Source organism: Tachysurus fulvidraco, chromosome 1 (assembly GCF_022655615.1).
Source record: "Tachysurus fulvidraco isolate hzauxx_2018 chromosome 1, HZAU_PFXX_2.0, whole genome shotgun sequence".
Taxonomy (NCBI): domain Eukaryota; kingdom Metazoa; phylum Chordata; class Actinopteri; order Siluriformes; family Bagridae; genus Tachysurus; species Tachysurus fulvidraco.
The window spans coordinates 237,501-247,500 of record NC_062518.1 but is presented as its reverse complement, the minus strand read 5'-3'; the positions used below and the strand labels follow the sequence as shown (position 1 = coordinate 247,500).

Here is a 10,000-nt window from a genome sequence, read left to right as displayed (position 1 = left end):
AGTGTTAGAGTTGTGTGTAGTGTTAGAGTTGTGTGTAGTGTTAGAGTTGTGTGTAGTGTTAGAGTTGTGTGTAGTGTTAGAGTTGTGTGTAGGGTTAGAGTTGTGTGTAGTGTTAGAGTTGTGTGTAGTGTTAGAGTTGTGTGTAGGGTTAGAGTTGTGTGTAGTGTTAGAGTTGTGTGTAGGGTTAGAGTTGTGTGTAGTGTTAGAGTTGTGTGTAGTGTTAGAGTTGTGTGTAGTGTTCAGGCTGTGTGTAGTGAGTTGTGTGTAGTGTTACAGTTGTGTGTAGTGTTAGAGCTGTGTGTAGTGAGTTGTGTGTAGTGTTAGAGCTGTGTGTAGTGAGTTGTGTGTAGTGTTAGAGCTGTGTGTAGTGAGTTGTGTGTAGTGTTAGAGTTGTGTGTAGTGTTAGAGCTGTGTGTAGTGAGTTGTGTGTAGTGTTAGAGCTGTGTGTAGTGTTAGAGTTGTGTGTAGTGTTAGAGTTGTGTGTAGTGTTACAGTTGTGTGTAGTGTTAGAGTTGTGTGTAGTGTTAGAGTTGTGTGTAGTGTTAGAGTTGTGTGTAGTGTTAGAGTTGTGTGTCCGAATCTGAACAAATCATTGATGAACTCAGCAGAGGATTTAGTGGAGCAGCTTTTACCTCAGGGCCGTTTGCACTGCGGTGGTTGTGTGGGGTTATAATTGTGGTCACTGATCAGAAATTATTTATTTTTTAGTGAGCAAATGTTTAAAAATGCTAACTCGATTATTCACTACAGAAGACTAAAGAACAAGAGATACACACACTGTGTGTGTGTGTGTGTGTGTGTGTGTGTGTGTGTGTGAGGTTTACTGCTGCAGTGATTCACACTCCCTCATTCTGTTCAGATCAGTTTAAGAGCAGCTGCAGTTTTGAATTATTCAGTAAACACAATGTGCTGATCGCAGAGGAAACTAAGCAGCTTTTTTCCTCTGGGTTGAAATCAATAAAACAAATGTGGAGAAGAGCGCCATCTGCTGTTTGTGTGAAGAATAACACTCATGTCTCATGTCTAAAGCTGTGTTCCAAACCTGGTTTAAACCTTCAGATTTTCCTCAAACACAACTGAGTTCCTTCTGCCTTTTTTAAATCCTCAAGTTTTAAATCCTTAAGTCTGTTTAACCCCTAAAGTGTCATGCTGAGAGGCATCATGCTGAGAGGCGTCATGCTGAGAGGCGTCATGCTGCAGTGATTTCAGAGAGGATCTCATTTCTCATTAGTGAAGAACCCCAACATGGTGTCCTCCTGTGACATCATCATGGCACACAACCTTTAACACTAACCTCTCTCAGGAATTATTTTATAACCAACACCAACAAACCAGCACTGAGTCACTGAACACATCTCACATATTTTAATACAAAGATATTAATGTGCTTCAGGTAGAACGTGTGTTCACACAGCGAATACCCAGAATGCACTCTGAGGTGTCAAACACTTTGATTAATGAAAATAAACACTGCACTAGTCAGGATTTATTACTGATGCAGTATTTATATGAACAGTAACATTAAGAGCACAATAATGAAGAAATGGTGCTGAATAAAAGACACACACACACACACACACGCGCGCACACACGCACGCGCGCACACGCGCGCACACACACACACACACACACACACACGCACACGCACACGCGCACACGCACACACACGCACACGCGCACACACGCACACGCGCACACACGCACACGCGCACACGCGCACACACGCACACACGCACACACACGTTCTCAGAGCTGGAAGGTGGCTGATGTCTGAGCCATAGCGTTGTAGATGAACGTGTTGTTAAATGGCACAAACTGGTGTGTGATGAGTTTGATGGCTTCCTGAGCTGCAGCTCCTGTAATGAGAACGGAGAAGAGATTTTTATCTAATTACATAATGTAGAAACATCAGACAGACGCAGATCTGCCAACCTTGGAAAAAATTTGAGTAGCAACTTACTTTAGCGACGCGGCGCGAGGTCAGGCACATTTGCTGGTCAGTGTTGATTAAGTTCACATGCTCACTCATCACCACTTATTACTTAGCACATAGTTCTCACTCACCACCATATCTAGTTATTCTACATACAAGTAGACCATGAAGAACTCTCTTATTGAAAAGGCAACATATAAAAACTACTTTAACAACTCTTTATGTATTGGCATAAATTAGATCTAATGAACTAAACAGTAACTTCATATCTGACATCACACACACGTGTTAATGTTCTCAGTAATAATGCAGGACTCTAGACTTCACTGTGGTTTTGTCCATCAGATGTGATCTACAGGAGGCAGTAACACTCGAGTCAGAATACGATCGATATTTAAAAATGACATTAGTTTCGTCATGTTATAGCATGACCGCGTGCTATAAAAGGGACACAGACGCTCACGGATATTGACGTCTGCATGCTCGTGTCGGTTTGTCTTTTCCGTTACAGTACGACGGCGATGCGTTTACAGGCATGACTTACGTTTCCTATATAAATACTGGCAAATAAAGTAAAACTTGATCTGTGTGTAAAAGTTAAACTTGAGGCACAACACCGGACACTTGGGCACGTGCCCCAGTAAAGGAGTCTAACGACGCCTGTGGTTCAGCAGGATTATTAACATGGATGAAATTCACAATTCTGGCCGTTTACCTTTGAAACGTTAAGTCGTCACTTGTAAAAAACAGTCACTGTAAGAAGAACTGAAGACGGACAGAGACAGATGGAAACCCCATCCGTTTTGACGGCTCTCCGATTGTAGCGTTGAAGAGTTTTAAACTGGCGCTCTGATTGGTCGAGTTATTATTGTCCCAGGTTGCTGCCCAATGCGGTTACACACATAGGCACATTGCCTGGTGCACTAATGCAGACAGTTGGACTCAAAGGCATCAATGTTTCTTTACAATGCGTATTTTTTTTGAAGTGACAAATGCGTATCTGCTACACAAAATGCGTACAGGTTGGCAGGTCTGGAGAGATTCTGTCTCTCAGAAGCTTTGTTTATTCTCCAAATATGTTAATGAGATAAAAACATTTAGTTTGTCATGTTGTGAGAAAGCACAAAGAATTGGAACAGTGTAAAATCCTCCGTCATGAAGATGTGGAGAGCTTCAAGGTCCAGCTTCACCTCTGAATGTATGGAATAAAAACACTGTCAATAATAATCGTACGTAATTCAAAGCATTTGTGTGTAAATTTTAATTTTGCGGAGTCGGATCCCAGAACCTACGACCACGACAGTTTACAGATACGAGATTTTGTGTGTTTGTTCAAATACAACTCCAAAATGTACGACTATGACAGTTTACACACAACGCTTGTCTTCACAACACCTCTTTTACACACACGAAAACGGTCTGCTGCGAAACAACTGTCAAAAATACGTCATCACGTTTACAGGCATTACTATCCGAGGGAAGATGAATCGATTCCACGAAGTGCGCATGGCCCCGCCCTCTTTTAAACCACTAGCGAAATAGCGGATCGGCGGCCAAGCGCTCACTCGTCGTCAGTGATGTATAAAGCGATACTTGAGTAAAAGTACAAGTATCGTACTAGAAAAAGACTTCAGTAGAAGTGAAAGTCACCTTTTAGAACATTACTGAAGTAAAAGTCTTAAAGTATCTGATATTTACTGTACTTAAGTATCAAAAGTCATTTTCTGATATTTAATGTACTTAAGTATTTGAAGTAAAAGTAAAAAGTAAAATTTCAGTGATTTTCAGTAGGTATAAGACCAGGGGCAGTTCTAGGGTTTCATCTTTAGGGGTTTTATCCCTCAGTGAGAATTTAAAACAAGAAGAGTTTTATATTATATATTATATGACTACACAGTAAGCCAAAAGTTATGGTGTTATTAAATGGTAAAAGTGGACACCAAAATGTTATACATGATGTAATGATGTCAGTCTTGAATCAGATCAGTTCATGTGTGTGTGTATTCTCTACAAACAGTGTGTCCGATGGATGACGTCATTAATAAACTAATATTCACAAAGACCAAATCAATAAATGTTATTTTTATTTAGTATTGATGTTGCATTAATATTTAGTTTGTGCTACAACTCTGGTGATAAGAATAGTGACATTTCACTGCTTTTGGTTGCCGTATTTGCAGCTTTCCGATTAACGTTATACATTAACGCCTCCAGCTCTGACTGCGCGTACACGCTGCGCGTACCTGTGCGTCTCTGTACAGCGTGCAATGCAATCTAGGAGCAGTGATTCACCAAACCTCCCTTATTGCAGTCACACACATTTCTGCTGATTCTATTTTGTAGTAACGAAGATGCTTAGTGGAAATATAACGGAGTAAAAGTTTACATTTTATCTAGGAAAGTTGACATAAATTTTAATAGCGAAGTAAAGTACAGATACGTGACATTTCTACTTAAGTACAGTAACGAAGTGTTTTTACTCCGTCACATTACAACACTGCTCGTCGTCTCGGGTAAGTCGGTTTTTCCTTCCAAATTCGGACATGTTTAAGGGTTATTAATATTACAGAGACAGGTTAACTATAGTAAGTAAGATTAGCTCTCAGAGTAAGGTTACATTAGGTGCTTAAAGAATACAGCTGTTTAGGAGGTCATCACTGCGGGCTGTAGCGTGATGGCCTACATAAAACAATGAGCAATTTTAAGTGTTAACTTACTAACAGCTGTGTACATGCACTGGAACACACAGGTCATGTAATATAAGTGTTCACTGCTTACGTGTTAAAGTCATATTTTATTGTTTGTCAGGTTCCATTAGGTGACATCTTGCACTCAGCCCAGAATCTGGTGTAGATGTTGACCGACACCTTAAGTGTTGGACATCAGAAAATGGGGAACCAGTCCAATGTCAGTGGACAGTCAGGACAAGTAAGAAGGTCCAAGTCAAATGGGCAGTCAGTGCAGCAGGAAATGGCTAGGTGTGTGTGTGTGTGTGTGTGTGTGTGTGTGTGTGTGTGTGTGTGTCGTTTATGTAAGCCTATCTCATCACACTACAGACTGCAGTGATGACCTCCTAAACAGCTGTATTCTTTAAGCACCTAATGTAACCTTACTCTGAGAGCTAATCTTACTTACTATAGTTAACCTGTCTCTGTAATATTACTCCTCTCTGTTATTAGTGATAACTAACCCTTAAACATGTCTGAATTTGGAAGCAAAAACCAACTTACCTGAGACGACGAGCGAGCGCTTGGCTTCTGATCCGCCATTTCGCTAGTGTTTTAAAAGAGGGCGGGGCCATGCGCATTTCGTGGAATCGATTCATCTTCCCTCGGATAGTAATGCCTGTAAACGTGATGACGTATTTTTGACAGTTGTTTCGCAGACCGTTTTCGTGTGTGAAAAAGAGGTGTTGTGAAGACAAGCGTTGTGTGTAAACTGTCATAGTCGTACATTTTGGAGTATCAAAATCTCGTATGTGTAAACTGTCATGGCCGTAGGTTTTGGGATCCGACTCCGCAAAATTAAAATTTACACACAAATGCTTTGAATTACGTACGATTATTATTGACAGTGTTTTTATTCCATATGAATACAAAGCTCACACTTGTGTGTGTGTGTGTGTGTGTGTGTGTGTGTGTGTGTGTGTGATGTGACAGTGACGTGACATACAGCTAAGTATAGTGACCCATACTGTTCTCTGCATTTAACCCATCCAAAGTGGATGCATACATCCACACACACACTGTGAACACACACACACCGTGAACACACACACACAGTGAACACACACACACAGTGAACACACACACACACGCAGTGAACACACACACACACTGTGAACACACACACACACTGTGAACACACACACACAGTGAACACACACACACAGTGAACACACACACACAGTGAACACACACACACAGTGAACACACACACACAGTGAACACACACACACAGTGAACACACACACACAGTGAACACACACACACGCAGTGAACACACACACACGCAGTGAACACACACACACGCAGTGAACACACACACACGCAGTGAACACACACACACGCAGTGAACACACACACACGCAGTGAACACACACACACGCAGTGAACACACACACACGCAGTGAACACACACACACGCAGTGAACACACACACACCGTGAACACACACACATTGTGAACACACACACACCGTGAACACACACACACACCATGAACACACACACACACAGTGAACACACACCCGGAGCAGTGGGCGGCCATTTATGTTGCGGTGCCCAGGGAGCAGTCGGGGGGGTTTGGTGCCTTGCTCAAGGGCACCTTCGTTGTGGCCGGCCTGAGACTCGAACCCACAACCTTAGGGTTAAGAGTCAAACTCTAACCATTAGGTCACGACCTGTGTGTGTGTGTTAAAGTGCTGCTCAGTCTGAACCATAGAGACTCCCCCCACACATCATTTACAAACATCACCTTACTTGAAAAAATACTATATCTCAATATCATATATATACACACCCCTGTGTATGAGCTGTTGCTATGGAAACATTAACATATCAGAGCGAGGCTTTATTCAAAGCTGCTGTTAGAGAGAATGAATCAACAACTGACCACCAAGTTTGTGTGCGTGTGTGTGTGTGTGTGTGTGTGTGTGTGTGTGTGTGTGTGTGTGTGTGTGTGTTTCGGTCTCTCTGTGACTGAGTATAATCTCACCTCCCAGTAATGCTGCAACTGTGTGCGGTTCTGCAGCTCCATAACGGCAACTAAAACACACACACACACACACACACACACACACACACACACACACACACACACACAAACACACAGGAAATATATTCAAATCAGTAGAAGATAAATTATTACTTAATGTTGGGAAACTCTCTTATTATTCATTATTAATAGCATTATTACTAAAGGACACAAAGTCAATAAGGAGGAAGTGACATCACAGCGACGTTCACTCACAACTCATGGATGTAGTCGTCTTTAACGTTGACGTTGAGCATGTACTCCTGAAGCAGAGTGTTCACACACACCTTCAGCCTGCTGATGTCCTCCTCCACCTGGTAATTATACACACCTGACACACACACACACACACACACACGTTTACTTTTTTTTTTTTTACTGGATCTGATGGTTTTAATGGTTCTAATGGTACTGATACCTGGGTATCTGGAGTGCTGCTGGAAGAAACGGTCCACAGAACGCAGCATGAGATACAGAACCATCTCACTGTCTGGATTATCCATAGAGGAAGCTGAGAACATGAACAAACACACACACACACACACACACACACACTCATTTTAACACACACTCCAAGCTCTAATGAAAGTGTGTTAAATCTTATTATAGTTAGTGTACACACTATACACATACAGCCACTGAGTGTGTGTGTGTGTGTGTGTGTGTGTGTGTGTGTGTGTGTGTGTGTGAGAGAGAGAGAGAGAGACTCACTAATCTCATCCTTGTTAATAGTTTCCACACTGTATTCTTCAGAGAGAGATCTGCCTTGGAGAACTCGCAGGAATGCTGCATTCTTACCTGCACAGGAAAACATATCAGTGTGTGTGTGTGTAAGTGTGGGTGTGTCAGTGTGTGTGTCAGTATGCATCAGTGGGATATGGTAGCCTAGAGGTTAAGGTATTGAGCTACCAATCAGAAGGTTGTGAGTTTGATTCCTACGTCCACCAAGCTGCCACTGCTGGGCCCTTGAGCAAGGCCCTTAACCTTCAGTTGCTCATATGTATAAAAATGTAAGGCGTCTGCTAAATGCTGTAAATGTAATATGCGTGTGTGTCAGTGTGTGTGTCAGTGTGTGTGTGTGTCAGTGTGTGTGTGTGTCAGTGAGTGTGTGTGTCAGTGAGTGTGTGTGTCAGTGAGTGTGTGTGTCAGTGAGTGTGTGTGTCAGTGAGTGTGTGTGTCAGTGAGTGTGTGTCAGTGAGTGTGTGTCAGTGAGTGTGTGTCAGTGAGTGTGTGTCAGTGTGTATGTCAGTGAGTGTGTGTGTCAGTACGTGTGTCAGTGGGTGTGTCAGTACGTGTGTCAGTGTGTGTCAGTGAGTGTGTCAGTGTGTGTCAGTGAGTGTGTCAGTGAGTGTGTGTGTCAGTGAGTGCGTGTGTCAGTTAGTGCGTGTGTCAGTGAGTGCGTGTGTCAGTGAGTGTGTCAGTGTGTGTGTCAGTGTGTGTGTCAGTGCGTGTGTCAGTGAGTGTGTCAGTGCGTGTGTCAGTGCGTGTGTCAGTGCGTGTGTCAGTGCGTGTGTCAGTGCGTGTGTCAGTGTGTCAGTGGGTGTGTCAGTGGGTGTGTCACTCACAGAACAGTCGGATGTCCTGCTGTGAGACGCTCTCTTCTGGCTTCAGAATAACAAGACAAATAAATCCTCAGAAAACAGAAATCATACGAACACAGAGTAGGAAATAATCATCTGACTAACACACACAGCACGTTACACTCTGTGTGTGTGTGTGTGTGTGTGTGTGTGTGTGTGTGTGTGTGTGTGTGTGTGTGTGTGTGTGAGAGACCTTTCCAATAGCCCGAAGATGAGACTTGATGTGTTTGGTCACAACAGAAGCGTCCTGCATCGCCTTCTCCCTGTAGCTATACACACACACACACACACACACACACACACACACACACACACACACCACATTTACAATCCAACCAAGTCCCAAACAGTGTTGTATAAAGTAGTAGAAAGCAATACTTGAGTAAAAGTACAAGTATCGTACTAGAAAAAGACTTCAGTAGAAGTGAAAGTCACCTTTTAGAATATTACTGAAGTAAAAGTCTTAAAGTATCTGATATTTACTGTACTTAAGTATCAAAAGTCATTTTCTGATATTTAATGTACTTAAGTATTTGAAGTAAAAGTAAAAAGTAAAATGTCAGTGATTTTCAGTAGGTATAAGATCAGGGGCAGTTCTAGGGTTTCATCTTTAGGGGTTTTATCCCTCAGTGAGAATTTAAAATAAGAAGAGTTTTATATTATATATTATATGACTACATAGTAAGCCAAAAGTTATGGTGTTATTAAATGGTAAAAGTGGACACCAAAATGTTCTGCATGATGTAATGATGTCAGTCTTGAATCAGATCAGTTCATGTGTGTGTGTGTTCTCTACACAGTGTGTCCAATGACGTCATTAATAAACTAATATTCACAAGACAAAGACCAAATCAATAAATGTTATTTTTATTTAGTATTGATGTTGCATTAATATTTAGTTTGTGCTACAACTCTGGTAATAAGAATAGTGACATTTCACTGCTTTTGGTTGCCCCCGTTATAGATAAACGCCCCCAGCTCTGACTGCGCGTGCACGCTGCGCGTACCTGTGCTTCTCCGTACAGCGTGCGGAGCGTAATACAATCTAGGAGCAGTGATACACCAAACCTCCCTTATTACAGTCACACACATTTCTGCTGACTTTATTTTGTAGTAACGAGTAACGAAGATGTTTAGTGGGAAAATAACGCAGTAAAAGTTTACATTTTATCTCAGAAATGTAGTGGAGTAAAAGTGAAAGTTGTCATAAATTTAAATAGCGAAGTAAAGAACAGATACGTGACATTTCTACTTAAGTACAGTAACGAAGTATTTGTACTCTGTTTTATTACAACACTGGTCCCAAATGTGTGTGTGTGTGTGTGTGTGTGTGTGTGTGTGTGTGTGTGTGTGTGTGTGTGTGTAATTGCTTACACATTTTGTAGGTTGATGAATTTATCTGAGTCAGAGATCATATCTGGGATGCTGCCCCTCACAGGGAGTTTCCCGTTCCCTTCGTTCTGCACAAAATCCCTTACACCTCGAGCCATCAGCCAAAATGCTGGGGTCTATTCACACACACACACAGACACACACACACACACACACACACACACACACACACACACACACACACACACACAGAGAGACACACACAGAGAGACACACAGACATACACACACACACAAACAGACACACACACAGACACACACAGACAGACACACACACAGACACACACACAGACACACACACAGACACACAGACACACACACAGACACACAGACACACACACA

The 10,000-nt window shown here is 42.1% G+C and overlaps 1 protein-coding gene and 1 long non-coding RNA gene across 2 annotated transcripts in view; one reads left to right on the top strand and one right to left on the bottom strand.

Annotated features, from left to right (window-relative positions):
* LOC125145331 overlaps positions 1 to 4,955 on the top strand; it is a 31,063-nt gene extending 26,108 nt beyond the window's left edge. The window contains exon 2 of the long non-coding RNA XR_007143699.1: positions 4,912 to 4,955. This is a non-coding gene — a long non-coding RNA (uncharacterized LOC125145331). The remainder of the gene's footprint in view (positions 1 to 4,911) is intronic.
* Positions 1,351 to 10,000, bottom strand: part of nae1 (nedd8 activating enzyme E1 subunit 1) — a 14,280-nt gene continuing 5,630 nt past the window's right edge. Inside the window, exons 13-21 of the mRNA XM_047817339.1 lie at positions 9,642 to 9,775; positions 8,461 to 8,536; positions 8,253 to 8,292; positions 7,399 to 7,485; positions 7,106 to 7,198; positions 6,904 to 7,018; positions 6,649 to 6,698; positions 1,735 to 1,856; positions 1,351 to 1,638 (exon numbers count right to left, since the gene is read on the bottom strand). Of these exons, the coding sequence (XP_047673295.1) occupies positions 1,747 to 1,856; positions 6,649 to 6,698; positions 6,904 to 7,018; positions 7,106 to 7,198; positions 7,399 to 7,485; positions 8,253 to 8,292; positions 8,461 to 8,536; positions 9,642 to 9,775 (705 nt within the window). The 3' untranslated portion in view covers positions 1,351 to 1,638; positions 1,735 to 1,746. The remainder of the gene's footprint in view (positions 1,639 to 1,734; positions 1,857 to 6,648; positions 6,699 to 6,903; positions 7,019 to 7,105; positions 7,199 to 7,398; positions 7,486 to 8,252; positions 8,293 to 8,460; positions 8,537 to 9,641; positions 9,776 to 10,000) is intronic.